General features: G+C 29.3%; 1 protein-coding gene across 1 annotated transcript in view; it reads right to left on the bottom strand.

Annotated features, from left to right (window-relative positions):
• Positions 1-14,750, bottom strand: part of LOC117182620 (filamin-A) — a 240,572-nt gene that overhangs the window by 40,675 nt on the left and 185,147 nt on the right. Inside the window, exons 20-24 of the mRNA XM_033375719.1 lie at positions 14,297-14,617; positions 5,734-5,955; positions 3,544-3,731; positions 445-649; positions 175-312 (exon numbers count right to left, since the gene is read on the bottom strand). Coding sequence (XP_033231610.1) covers positions 175-312; positions 445-649; positions 3,544-3,731; positions 5,734-5,955; positions 14,297-14,617 — 1,074 coding nt within the window. The remainder of the gene's footprint in view (positions 1-174; positions 313-444; positions 650-3,543; positions 3,732-5,733; positions 5,956-14,296; positions 14,618-14,750) is intronic.

The following is a 14,750-nucleotide window of genomic DNA, read 5'->3' as shown; positions in this document are numbered from 1 at the left end:
GCCTGTTTTCAGGTGAATTGTCTTTTTTTTTTGATAATCAACTCTGCAAACGATAAAAAGTAATAATAAAAATTTTAAATGTGCGGCAAATTTTAGGGTGACCTAGGAAGCCCTGGGACCTAAACCCGATTGTAAACTAAACATTAAAGAATAAAAGATAAAAGAAATACTTACTGCTGAAAAATACAGGCTTTCCAACAAGTCCACTGTTGATGTCAGTGACTTTTACTTTGTCTGCATTGTAAGCTTTTACGAGGAAAGGGCTGCCCTCAACGTGCGAGCCGCTCAATTTAACTTCCACGCTGTGGTCACCTGCACTCAAGAAGCCATGATTCTTAGATATTATGGATAGTTGGAATCATATTTTTATCAATAATAAAAAAATCAGAAGCTAGGACATTTTCTGTAAAGCCTAATCAGTTCTTAAGTCTTAAAACTACATACCGACATCTCTAGGTGTAAAACCAGCAGTGTAAGAACCGTGACCCATCTGTTTGATTTGAACAGGTATACTTTCTCTCGTAGGCGAAAGAACTTCTATTGCGGGGGTGCCCAGTGAAGGATCAGCCTCAATAGTAAATGTGGCGACACGATCTACTGATACCTTTTCGAGTCCTTCCGTAATTAGAACTCTCGCTGAATCGCTCACCTGGTTTCATCAAATATTCTTTTAATTTTAGGATAAAAATGTATAGGATAATTATATCAGGGTTTTCATCATGGAATTTGAAGGGACTAGAAATATAGCGGGTCATCTAAAATTAACTGAAAAGTCTGCGGTCTAAACCTGTTAACTGACATTTTTTCAAAACTGATGCAGTTAATATCCCGCAAACGAAACGCCAAAATTCCTTGCAGTTTTCTTTCATGGATTTTCGAAAATCGCGTTTTAGTATCTACAGCATAGGTCCGCGGTCTAAACATGTTAACTGCTTATGGTGTCTTATGGGAAATCCGTGTTTTTTCTCACATCGGCTTGGTTTACAGGTAGAATAAACCAGTGAGACACATGTCAGTGTGTGTTCAGTTGAGCACATGTGTGTGTCGAAAGTTACTTGTGCATCGCGATTACTAACACTCAGCAAATTTTTGCAATAAATTACTTTAAATTTTTGCAACTACATCTATATTCGACTTTCGGTTCCAAATATTTTGACATATCAAACTTGTTCGCAGCTTAAAGAAAAACGCAGAGAAATGTGAGTCCGGGGAAAACAATAGAGTCAGCGGTGAAACACTGCAGATGACAGGTTTAGACCGTTGGACCCCTTGTAGATAACATATGTATAGCTTTCACTTGTCATACAACATTCGATTTAGATTTAAATGTTATAGAACTAACGTGTATTATTTTTCTCTAGTAAATGAACAAAGAACATTTTACGGTTAAAAAATATATCTAAAATTACAAAAATAACAACGATTTTCCTTCGCCGTATAAAATTTCTGAAATGTCAGTTAACAGGTTTAGACCGCGGACCCTTAAACTAATATCAGTTTAATTACGTATAAAGAAATATAATCTAAACTGAAAAAGGCCGATCTGGACCTTGCGTCATCGCGACTATTGATACAAAAAATTAGGAATGATAGTTTGCATGTAGGATAATAAGGAACCAGCGGAAAATTTAGCTGAACAAATTTAATAAACAACTGCATTAATCAGGCATTTGTCGAAAAAAAATTCGTACTTTTCGGTGTTGAGTTTTTTTCGATTTTAACTTTTTTAATTAAGAACTTCATGGAAATTTCCAGAAAATTCATATTTTTTTTTAATCAGTTTTATGATTATTTCAAATAATAAACAATTGTGCTATCGGGGCATCTGTCGAGGCAAAAATTCTTTTTTTTTCGATGCCAGACTTTTTAATTGGGATCTTCATAATAAATTCAGCAACATTCATGATTAAGTGATAAATTTTATTCTTTAAAAAAATTTAACAAACTTATGAATTATTATTGGGGTATTTGTCGACGAAAAAGGGTTTTTTCCGATGTCAGTCTTTTGATTTGATAATTTCATTACCACTGATACCTAGTTGATAAATTATACGATGTTTTAAACAAGTTTAATAAACAAATACGTTCTTTGGGTATTTGTCGAGGAAAAGACTTTTTTTAAAATCTCAGTCGTTTCAGTTTAAGTTTTTCATTAAATTCATTATTTTAATAAGGCTAATGCATTAATAGTGTATCATAGACAAAAAATAAGAATAAGGTCATTCTATCTGAATCCTGAAGCTGCAGCCTTTTTAAAAGAATGAAAGAAATGAAAAACTTGAACTTAAAGGGCTGATTGAAAAAATATTCAAATTTTCGTCGATAAATATCCAAATAATGGATTTGTTTAAACAAATCATAAAATTAATCCAAAAATTATACATTTTTATGAAATTATCATGAAGTTTCTAATTAAAAAAGTTAACAAAAAAAAAGAGTTTTTCTTTCGACAAATTCCGGGTTAATGCATTTGTTTATTGAATATTTTTAAAAATCATAAAATTTATTAACTAATTATGAATTTTGCTGAAACTGTCAGAAAGTTCCGAGCTGAAAGGACTGGCATTAAAAAAAATGAATTTTTCCAATGCTTTTGTTTAAAAAACCATAATCTTAATAAAAAATCATGAATTCTGCTAAAATGATCATAAAGTTCCTAATTTAAAAAATGACATCGGAAATAAACAAATTTTTCTGTCGACAAGTGCTTAATTAATGCATTTATTTATTAAATTTGTTTACAATATTAACAAGTATAATCTCAAGAAAAAATCTCTTCATCATTATATTGTTTTAATCCCAATTTCTTTCAATATAACTTTAAAAACGTAAAATGAAGGGAAAACGTAGAAATCATTCTTTCAACTAATAATTTGTTTCTACAAATTTGTGTTGTTTATTATGAAATATTGGAACATCTTTAACTAATGTTATTCTATGAAACTAAGGCAATTTCAACCATTTTTCTGTTATTGAAGGACGCCGGGAACGTCAAATAGAAAAAAATGACCATTTTTATCATCATATTGGTTTATTTATAAAAAAATTGAAAGCTTAATTTAAATATCAGGCTCGACAACTCTCTCAGAAATCTTATCAGCTTTTTTTCAATTTTTTTTACTCCAAATCGGTCAATATTTGTTGGACATGTGTTGGTTTAAGGCACACATATTTATTCGTGTTGTGGGGAGTCAAAACCAACATTTAAAAAATTTTATATTCGTCATCGCCAAAGTTCTTTGAAGAAACTAACGCTTTTTGCGCCCGGTCAACTGGGGTTGGATTTTTTTTTAATATCATTATAATGCTAATTTTGTGGGAAAATTAATGTTTAGAAAATTAATTAAAGTACGGGGGCTCAACAATTGCTTGGTCTGTCTGATAGTTCGTTATTATCATATATGCAAACTATCATTCCTAACTTTTTTTATCAATATCCGCGATGACGCAAGGTCCAGTGTCGCTGGCTCTCCTGCCAGCAACACTGACTGACTCTGAGAAGAGTTGAGAATTATTCATCTGAATAGAATAAACAGTTCGAACCTGGCAACTGAAGGGACTGCCTGGAACATCCTCGCCATTAAAACGTAAATCCACAGTATGTGAAATTGGTTCTCGAGGTGTAAAGGATATTGCATAGGTGTGGGGACCCTGCGCCTGAGCAGAAGTTGGAACTCGACCTCCATTTACTGTTACTTCTAAATTTCCTGGTCCTGCTTGACTCGTTTCCACTGTAAGAAAAAACTTTACTATCAAAAAATGTTACTTGCTCACTTCCGGGTTTTTATAGATTTGCAACAATATTTTCTCGATTACTAAAATTTTTAATTAAAATGTTTTAAAACTTGTAAATTTTTAAATTATGTATTTTCAAGTTGATAACAATTAAAAGCATTTTAAACTTTAAGTTATAAAAGTAAAAATTGCATTACATCATGTGTTATGAATTTTTGATATTCCAAGTGATTGGATAGATTTTTGTTCTAAAAATTTGTAAAATTTTCGGTGAGAAATTAAATTCATTTTAATTTACTGGTTTTTCATGTTCTCAGAAAATGGCCCTGATAAATTGTGGAACTTCTAATTAGAACATTAGGATTTTTAAGGTATTTCAAAACGAACTAACTCATAATTGTATATTTTTTCAAATAAAAAAGTCATTGGATTTCATAGGAGATGCAAATTTTTCAACAATTTTAGGCTATGCTCGCGTTTTTCACTGCAAATTTATGTATATTTCAAGGCAGATTTACTATTTTTTAATCATTTTAGTTTTTAGGTTTAAAAGAAAATTTAAAACCTTATACCATTTTTTGTTATATTTCTTTTTTCGTTTAAAATTACTACTGTTAAAAAGAATCATGATATGAAATACTATGAAATACGCGCGTGTGTATATTTTTAGTTTTTCTACCAAAAGTTTTTCTACTAAAAGAAGCCGCAATAAGGCTATACAATTTCAAATGATTGGATAGGTTTTTCTATTCAAATTCAAAAAAATAAATTTACTCTCGACTGGTTCCATTTCAAATGATGCAATGAAGTCTGCATAAAGTTTTCAGAATATTTTGAAAATGAAGGAACACGTATTTCGCTGTTTGGCTGAAAAACATTTTTTTTCAGGAATGGTGAGCTGTTCAAGATATCCTTACAATTTCATAAAAACTGCCAAAATATTTTTCAAAATGATGCCGCTTTTTACCAAATATACATATTCGGTTGGTTTTTCTTTTGTGTGATGTGGAATGATATCGAATGATCGAAGAAAAATATCAAAAAATTTTAATCAATAAAATGGCGGCGTTCATTCTGAAAATGGATTTTCTCGAAAAAGCTCTCTAATTTGGCATTTTGTAAACAATTTCTTCCTATGAATAAAAACATTTTTCGAACAAATTTAAAATTGTGAATTTTTTCAAAAACTACCGAAGAAAGGAGTAAATTGCAAGTAAAAAAGTTGTTTAGAAATTAATTTCTCTATCCGGATACATCACTGCCTCTCGTGCAATTAATTTGTAATTGTTAATTATATATTTTTAATAAATATGTATGTGTGTATGTATATATATATATATATTAAAAATATATATTAATTTCTTTTATTTTGTATATTAAAAAAGTGCAAGAGGCTTTCTTAAAGGAAATTTATTTCTAATCAACTTTTTTCCTTGATATTTATTCCTTTCTTCGGTAGTATGAATTTTTTTCTTGACATTTGCTCCTTTCTTCGGTAATTTTTGAAAAAATTAACAATTTTGATTTTTTGTCGAAGCAAGTTTTTGCCAATAGAAAGAAATTGTTTTAAAAAAGCTAAACTTGGAGAATATGTAGTCCATATTATCGACAATCCAGACATAAACTAATGTAAAGATGGCCTTTTCGAGAAAACCCATTTTTAACATTTTATGAAAGATAGCCGCCATTTTCTCAATTCTGAAAATGTTGATATTTTTCTCATCTCATTCGATAGAGCAGTTTTTATAAAATTGTAAAGTTATCTTCAACAGCTCATCATAAAAAAAAATTAGCCAGAAAGTGAAACACGTATTCCCTCGCGTGTACCTTCATTTTGAGTGAAGAATTACATACTTTCATATATGCCAGCATAGTCTGACAACCTCATGCATACCTCGCTGCATGATTAGAAATGGAATTAGCCTCTCATTTCCCGGTTTCCCGATCCAGTGGCCTCCCCAAAAAATATAATTTATTGCGAAAATCGAAAGTATGTACCTAAAAAGGTGACTGGCATCCCAATTACTCCTCGTTTTGAATCCTTAACTCTGATAGCAGCGACGTCGTAGACTTTGCAGCTAAAGGGACTACCGACCACGGGAACGTTTCTGTGGCTCACAGATATTTTATGTTCTCCAACAACTCTGGGTGTGAATGCTACTGTGCAGGTTGTATCTTTATTGTCGGTGACTTGAGCTGGTACAGCCTGTCCATTGGGTCCTATCAAGTCCGCCGGTTAGTCGTTTATTATAATTTAGTCAGCCAACTAGGGTGGATTATCGGGGCACTGGGAGTGGACCACAAAAATCGAATGTCGCCATCTTCTTTGTGTCTCATGACTTAATTGGTTTCGCGAACGACCAACACACCGTTCAAGAAGCGCAATACAAGCAATACGATTTTTACGGCTCTTACCAGCGATCAAAAGTTACGGGAATTTTTCAAAAATGTTAGTTCGAACTCTCCAAGCATAACCATGTGTGTCCCATAGTCTTATAATCGAGCTCAGAGAAACGTGTCCTAACAAATTTGCGACAAGCTTCCAATGTAGCATTAAATTACAAACATTAAATTACTCTATCTCAATCTCATACTAAATTCCTGACAAAAAAAGAAACTATTGACAAAACTTTTGTATTTCAAAGGCGCCAATGGTTTCTTCTCCTGCAAGGACTACTTTAAAGAATTACTCTAAAATTATAAATTATTAATCCATGGCAAATTAAAAGAGAGGATGCATTGGCACGGTAAGTTTTAACGGCACAAAAAACTTTGTTAAACTTGTCTTAAATAGACTAAAGCAACTAGTTGTAAGAGTAACTTAAAATAAGTCTGTAGCACCACAGCAGCTGATGGCTTATACACATTTTAGAATGTGCCCTTTTTCGAGTATTATTGCGATTACGGGGAGAAAGGGTAGTAATTGAACGCTTATTAGGGACGAGTTAGCCACTACTTAAAAAACAGTTAATACTACCCAATGATAAAGTAAACCAGATAGGGTGAAAAGAGCAGTGACCAATGGTGCACAAGGATGTGAGATTAGTGTATCCTTACGCAGAGATTCAGGAAAGTTGTAGTTAGGGACCCACCACCATTTTTTCATTCTACTTCCATAAGCTAAGGTTAATACGAAATGAGTTTGTTTGAGAAGTCTAGTAATGTCGTAGTCTGAAAGCTGGCCGACCTGCAACAGAGAGATAATTGCTCTCAAGCCACCAGTAATGAGACAGACACATTTTTGTGCTATTTGCTCCCCAACATAGAACAGAAACACATATTGTTAATTTCAAATCTGGACACTGGATGACAATTGAAATTAGTAGACCGCTTTTGAAATTGTTACTTCCTAAATAAAAAAAATTCCTCAGAAAAATAAATGCTTTTCAGAGTGTCTAGCGATTCATAAAAATAAAATTCAACTTCTTTTTCAGACTTCCAGGCCAAGATATCAGGCTTTTCCACGTTGCCTTTTCTGTTCGTCAAATAATGAAATAATTTTTTTATTGTCGAGAATTTTTGAATCAATGCAGAGGCATAAAAAAACAAATTACTCATTTTTGTCACCCGAAATTTTATTTAAACAGAATTTGGTTTATTGCAGTCTATTAAATAATTATTACAAACGAAAACTCTTTTAGGTTAATACTTTTCCAGTCTCAGAAAATAAATGATCTTATAACTTATTTTTAAAAACCTGTCAACAGGAAGATTTCTTCTTTTAAATTATAATTTTCTTTTATAATAAACCAAAAGATTTAAATTACGTTTCACATTTTTAAAGAATAAATATTTTATAAACAAAGAATACAAAATAATTCAAACTTAAGTTTTTCAAGGTAGCTAGACACCCTTCTTATAGATTTTAAAGACTTTGCAGTCCAGTAGTCAGGTAACTGTAATTTAAATATTTATTCTTATTCTAAAATAGTGAAGTTGAAGTTTATCAGATCAAACTCATTTTACAGACCAATTTTTCATTCATTATATTTTAACGTGATAGGAGGAGGATTTTCTCAAATGATAAAAAAGTGACGTAGATATCCAAACCATGCAATAAATGGCAGTCACAAATTTGAAATTACTTACATTTGTTTTAAAGATTGCTTCGTTTTCCTAATTCCTAATCTATCTGCAAGATAATTGTTTTGAGAAACTTTTGAAGCTAAAGACACATGATAAAAATGTAGAAATTCATTGAAATTTTTTATAATAGAACAAAACTTAGGTTTAAAATCTGACAAAATATTTGAAAATTCCTTTAAATCTTACAAAATTTATAGAAATCAATTAAAATGGGCATTTGGCAAAATTTTTCAGTACCTTAGAATTATGAAATTTTTAATTCCGCCGATTATCTTTATGGAAACAAAGCTTAGACAAAAGCTACAAACTTTGATCAATATTCTTAACCGCCACTAACTTTATCATTATTATCCTTTAAACCATTAAAAGCTTGAAGAATTATTATTTTTTAAGGATACATTGAAAATACTCATCATTTTTTTCAAATTTAATTGTTTCTAAAAATACATTTTCAAAAAACCTGATTTAAAAGATGAAAAAAATCATAGAAGTGCAGAAATTAGTAAAATTAACATTCAAAAACATTTTAAAAAAAATTTTTTAATCAAAAATATTTTTTTATATATAAAACTGTTCAATACTAAATCGTTCGAATTTTAAAAACATATGCTAAAATCATTTTTTAAACAGTTTCATTGCGTTCAATACACACCATTGACAAAAACCAACCATCGTGGTTCGATTTCAATTATTATATTGGTTTTATAAATTTGTGACTACCATGCAAAACGTGCTGCATAAAAACAAAAATAATAAGAGGACGAAATTATTGTAAAAAATAAAATCATTCACTCAACCTAAAATTAAAAAAACAAAAAATTACAAATCTAAAAGTGTGTTCGATTAAAAAACATAATTCAAGACACAAACAGAAAATTTATCTGGACGGATATTAATTTAAACAATTTATACACAATTTCTTCATCAAGAATAAATTTCCATTTGCTTCTGAGTTAAATCTCATTGCTTACACCTATTTGTATGAAATGACAAATCACAAACACAGTAAGAATTAGAACACTGCGGTGCAATAACACATATCTAAATGTAATTAGTGACACAATTTGCACAGTGAAGTGTAAAGTAAACACACATTATGAGTCACACCAAGGATCGCTATCACAAGGAAATGAATTCAAGATAGCAACAAACTCTTGGTCGATGAAAGAAATATAAAAATAAGAAAATCATGCTTGACAAAAGAAAAAACAATATTTTAACTATCAAAATTATTTTTAAAAATTCCAATAGGTAACAGGATTGTTTGGAAAACAATTTAAAAATGCGCACACGAATTTAACGTAGGAAGTTATGAGCATTTTAATTTTCAGAAAAAATTTCCTTGAAATATTCTCAATTTTTATTGCATCATGATACTCAATGTTACTTCTTATATTCTAGCAAAACTTATTTTAAAATTTAAAAAGTGGGGAGTTATTAAAAATAAAAAACCTATTTTCTTAAGAAATACACCCTTGTTAGTTTTGATAATTTTTGTAGAATTTGTAATTACAGAAGACGTTTTATAATTCCATAAGCTCTGAACAATTAATCAATTTTAAACCCAGAAACCTTTTTTTAATGCTATTTAATTCCATATCCGATACATTTTTAACGTTTTCAAATTTAAAAGCTTCAGACGAAGAAATTCGACACAGGTTTAGACAATTTCTGGTTTATGACTATCACCTTCCTTTTTTTTAAATTTTTCTGTGAATTTCAAAACAAGGCTATGGAATTATAGAAAATTAGATTATTTTAAAATTATGATACTTATCACTTCATGAAAAGAACTTTTTCAAACGATGTTTGTACAAGATTTTAATTTCCTAATTCTCTAACATTTCCTGACCAATTTTTCATTTACCCTGACCGTTATAAATTTTTCTCTCAGGTCTAGTCATAAAGAATTTTATACAGGGTAATCCACAAATTAAGTAAGTCAACTTAGAGGGAAAGGGAGATACGGTAAAATCTTACTGTTTTTTTATGAGAATAGAGAGGGGGGGGGGGGAGTTATGGCAGAAAAAGTTTTACTAAAAAAAAGTAAATCGACATATATTACAACTTAGAGATACTGTATTTTTAACCAAATATTTGACTTTTTAACCAACAAGAAGAATTTTTCCCCAAGAAGATTAATATAATATTAATATATAATATTAGATTAATATAACAAATTAAATAATTAAAGTTTCAGTTAAAAAAATTAATTTTCAACAAACAAAAAAAAGGAATGATAAAAAAACAGCTACACTTTCAATTCAAAAAATAAATCTACAAAAAAACTGAAGTCTTAAAGAAAAGTATAATAATTAATATTTCCACCAAAAAATATTTTACTTAGTAATAAGAAACAGTAAAATATTAGAATTTTCAACAATGTAGTCAAATCCTCAAGCAAACAAGGTTTTAATTTTAAACCAGACAGTCAAATCTTCATTTTAAAAAAGTTTATTTTCTCCAGCTAGTTAAATTCTTTACTAAAGCAGTTTAATTTTCAACTCAAGAAAACGAATTTTCATACGAAAAGAATAAATTCACAACAAAAAGTGTAATAGTTAACATTGCCACAAAAAATGGTAATCTTCAATTTTTAAAAACAGTTGGATTCGACATAAAAATACGAATTTTCAACAAAGTATCTGAAGCCTCAAGCAAAAAATATATCAAATTAAAAAAAAAATAGTTGAATTTTTAATAAAAAAGTTTAATTGACAATTTCAAAAGATGAAGTTTCAACAAATTAGTTATATTTTCATACATAAAGAATGACTTGATCACCAAATTATAGCATTTTGAACAAAATTATAAAATTTTAACTCACAAGTCGAATCTTCAAAAAATTCTTAACAAAAAGTGTAATGGTTTATGTTTCCACAAAACAATAGTTTAATTTTAAATCAAAAACAGTTGAATTCAACAAAAAGTAACGCTTTTGAACAAAAAATGTAATTTTCAATAAGATAGTTGAATTTCTTACCAAAATATATAAATTTTCAATTCAAAAAGATGAATCTTTGACAAAAAAGTTGAATTTTCAAACAAAACGAATTACTTTATAACCAAGTTGTTACATTTCCAACAAAATAAATTATACGTTTGTAAAACTTGCTTGTTATTAACATATTTTCTTTTTTAAATTTAATTTAATTAAGTTTTAATGTTTATTTCATTTACAGAATTTATAAATGTGTTCGTTGTCATATTTCTGGAGAGGAGAAGGGAGGCGTGTCCAGATAAAATCTTACACTATCTTATATGGTAAGGGGGATGATAAGGTCATAAAAACACCGTAAGTAATTTGTGGATGACCCAAAAACTTTAACTTCAGTTTATAGAAAATTCCCTGGCTCTTTCAAGCTTTTTCTGACATTCCGAACTTTCCCTGACCAGTTTTAAATTCCATGACTTTCCAGAATTTCCCCCTGACCTGTAGCAACTCTCTTGGAAGCAGAAAAAAATATCGCCTTACTAGTTCATCTAAAAAACAACACATTTACAGCCTGCCTGATTCTAAGTGAAATACAACGAATTCAAACAATCCTGCTGAATACAAATCAGGGGAAACCAGTACGAGGTGGATACTAGTACGAACTGAATAATGGAAAAAAAAGACTCGGTTTTAAAGAAAAAGTTGGACCGTATTTTTTCTATGAGTAACAATATTAAAATCAAGTTTTACCATCAGCTTTTTCACCATTTACTTGCTTTCTTTGTAATTAACAAATGAAAAAAATGTATTTTTGACATGGCAATGAACATTTTGTACGCTGGCAGATAATCATTTTTTAAGGAATTAAATTACTTTCACTATTCATTCTCTTATTTTTATCAAAAATATATTTTACGTATTGTTTTGAGAATTGTCATTCGGTATGAGAAAAATAAACTATTGATAAATTTAGACTTGGGGCCTTTTAAATACGATAAAGTTTGCAGCAATGTTTTTGATTTAAAGTTTTGGATTATTGTCTCATGATCGGAAAGGCTTAAATTGTGAATATTCAATTCGTACCAGATGAGTACCAACTGAATAAAATTGCACCCTCTTAAAATAGAATAAAATATAAGATAAATTGCTAATACAATTAATGTGATGGCATAACTGTTTTAAAAACAGGGAGTCCAGCGATTCCTAGGAACACAATTCAAAATCTTTTCCAGGTTTACAAGGTCAAGAAATCAAGTTTTTCAGGTTTCCTTTTTTGAATCAAATAAGTAAATAACAGTTTATTATACATTCAAAAAATGAAACATTAAATTTGTTTATGAGATAACCATTTCTAAAGCAAGAAGAATCATACATAAACAAGTTTTAATTTTTTTTCTGAAATCTTTGAAATCTTTTGGAGTTCGTTTAAATCTTTTGAAAGACTTAAAATCTTTGAAATCCTTGAATTCTTTGAAAATGTTGTGAAATTTTTTTTAATATTTCGAAATATTGATGAAATCCTTGAAATAACTGTTTTGTGAAATCTTTCTTTAATCTTTATTCTTGAAAGCTTTTGTGTTCGTTTGAAATCACTGAAACCTTTTTAACTCTTCTCAAAGTTACTGAAACCTTTTTAAACTGTTTAAAACCTTTCAAATGTTTTGAAATCTTTGAAATCCTTGCGAATTCTTTGAAATAATTCTGAAACCTTTTTTACTTCCTTCGTATTCATTTGAAATCACTGGAATATTTGAAATCTGTTGCATTTTTAAAGATAATTTGGATCCGTTTCAAATCTTGGAAATGTGTTGAGTTTTGGCATACTGTAGACTTTTTGAAATATTTGAAATTCTTTTGACATCTCTATGAAATCTGGTTTACTATACCCTTTTTTTAATCTTAAAAATCCACGAAATCTTCTGGAAGTTTTAAAGTCTTTTTAAAGTCTTTGAAATCTTTGAAAGAATTTTTAAACTCTGTGAAATCTTTGTGAAATCGTTTAAATCTTTTGAAGAATTTCAAAGCTTTGTGAAATCTTAAAAAAATGTTTGTAAAATCTTTGAAATCCTTGAATTCTTCGAAATCTTTTAAATGTTTGTGAAATTTTTTGAAATATTTTGAAGTATTTATGAAATCTTTGAAACCTTCTGAAATCTTCTCAAATTGATTGAAACCTGTTGAAATTGTTTAAGACCTTTTAAAGGTTTTGAAATTTTCGAAATCCTTACGAATTCTTTGAAATAATTCTGAAATATTCTCAACATCTTTCGTATTCATTTTAAATTACTGGTATATTTGAAATCTATATGAAATATTTATAAAATAATGTAGTCGTTTAAAATTTTTTAAAATTTTATTTATTTTGGCGTACTGCTCACTTTTTCAAATCTTTGAAATTCTTGTATTCTTTTGACATCTCTTTGAAATATTGTTGAGATATTTGTGAAGTTTACTGTAATCTTGTAAAAAATTTGGAAATCGTTTAAAATCTTTAAAATTTTACAAATCTGGTTTACTATACCCTTTTTTTAAATCTCCTGGAAATTTTTTAATCTTTGTAAAATATTCGAAATCTTCTATAATCTTCTAAATAAATTTCAAATTTTTGGGATTCTTTAAATGTTTTGAAACCTGTTGCACTGTACTTTTTTCGAAATCTTGAAATATTTGCGAAATCTTTAGCATTCATTTTAAATCAAAAACAATGTTTAATATCTTTAAAATTTTGGTAAAATTTTTGAAATTCTTGAAGTTTTTATGAAATATTTGAAAGCGTGTATACACGCCTTTTTCAAGTCCTTGAAATTTGTGAACTATTAAAAAAACTGTTAATCCTTTAAAATATTATAAAAGCTTTGAAATATTTTTTAATATTTTTCAATCTTCCGAATTAGTTCGTAACCTTCTCAAAAATCTGGTGCATACTCAAAAACCGAGTGGCCATCTTCGAAAAATTCTTTGTCTAGCCGTGATTCATTCTAACATTCTATATTAGCGGAAACGAAATAAAAAACTTACAGAATTATTCACAATGTTCATTGCAACCTATAAAACAATGAGTGCAGTTTATACAAAGTACCCTAAAATCTCTTTATTTATTCTGTAATGAACAAAAGATAAATTTATCTTGATAAATAAACAACATTTCAGTAGCAATATTTATTTTAAACGAGATGTTTCTTTCATAACAAACTAAAAGATTTAAATTACTGTTTCAATTGCAATAAAATAACTGTTTTAAAAGTAAAACAAATGATTTAGATTCAAGTTTCTCGTGAAAAATTCAAGATTTCCAGGTTTTCAAGTTTTAAAAAAATTGAAGGAGAATTCCAGGTTTTCAAGGTCGCTGGACACCCTGTAAAATGAATACCCAAGCTTTAGTTCGGTATGTAATTTCCCCTTTTGTTCATCATTTATCAACATTTCAACTTCAAAACTTTTGATATCCATCTCGTACTGATCTCCCCCATGGCAATTAATTTATAAAAGGTTCCAAACGGAACTGCAATGCATTTATAGAATTAAAAGTGAAAGACTTACCTTCAACGTTAACTTCTAAATCTTCCAAGCTACCGGCAACATTACTGACGGTAAGATAACTTTGCCGTCCTAACCCAGCACTGCTTAATGCCTGCCCACTTACTGTAACATGGCTATCACCACCCACTCTCGTAATAATCGGACAGCCAGGCACAGTTCTTTTATTAAAGGCGATATTTATAATGTGTTCGCATGCCTCAAATGGCACGAAACTGACTGAGAATCGTGCATTGCCTTGCGGCGTCACTTGAGTAGGTATGTTTTGTCCACGTGCCGCTATCGTTATTTCTAAATTTCCTTCTCCAGCCTGACTTGCATCAACTATTAAAAAAATACGGGTTATTTTTCAAATCCTTCAAGTGTTTAAAACTACTGCAACTTCATTAAATCTAAATGGTAAGAACAGTTCATCAGGGATCATCCATAAATTACGTTAACAATTTTAAGCAAATTT

The sequence above is a fragment of the Belonocnema kinseyi genome, chromosome 2 (assembly GCF_010883055.1).
Source record: "Belonocnema kinseyi isolate 2016_QV_RU_SX_M_011 chromosome 2, B_treatae_v1, whole genome shotgun sequence".
NCBI lineage: Eukaryota > Metazoa > Arthropoda > Insecta > Hymenoptera > Cynipidae > Belonocnema > Belonocnema kinseyi.
Note: the sequence above shows the minus strand (reverse complement) of the source record. Positions and strands in the feature narration are given on the sequence as shown.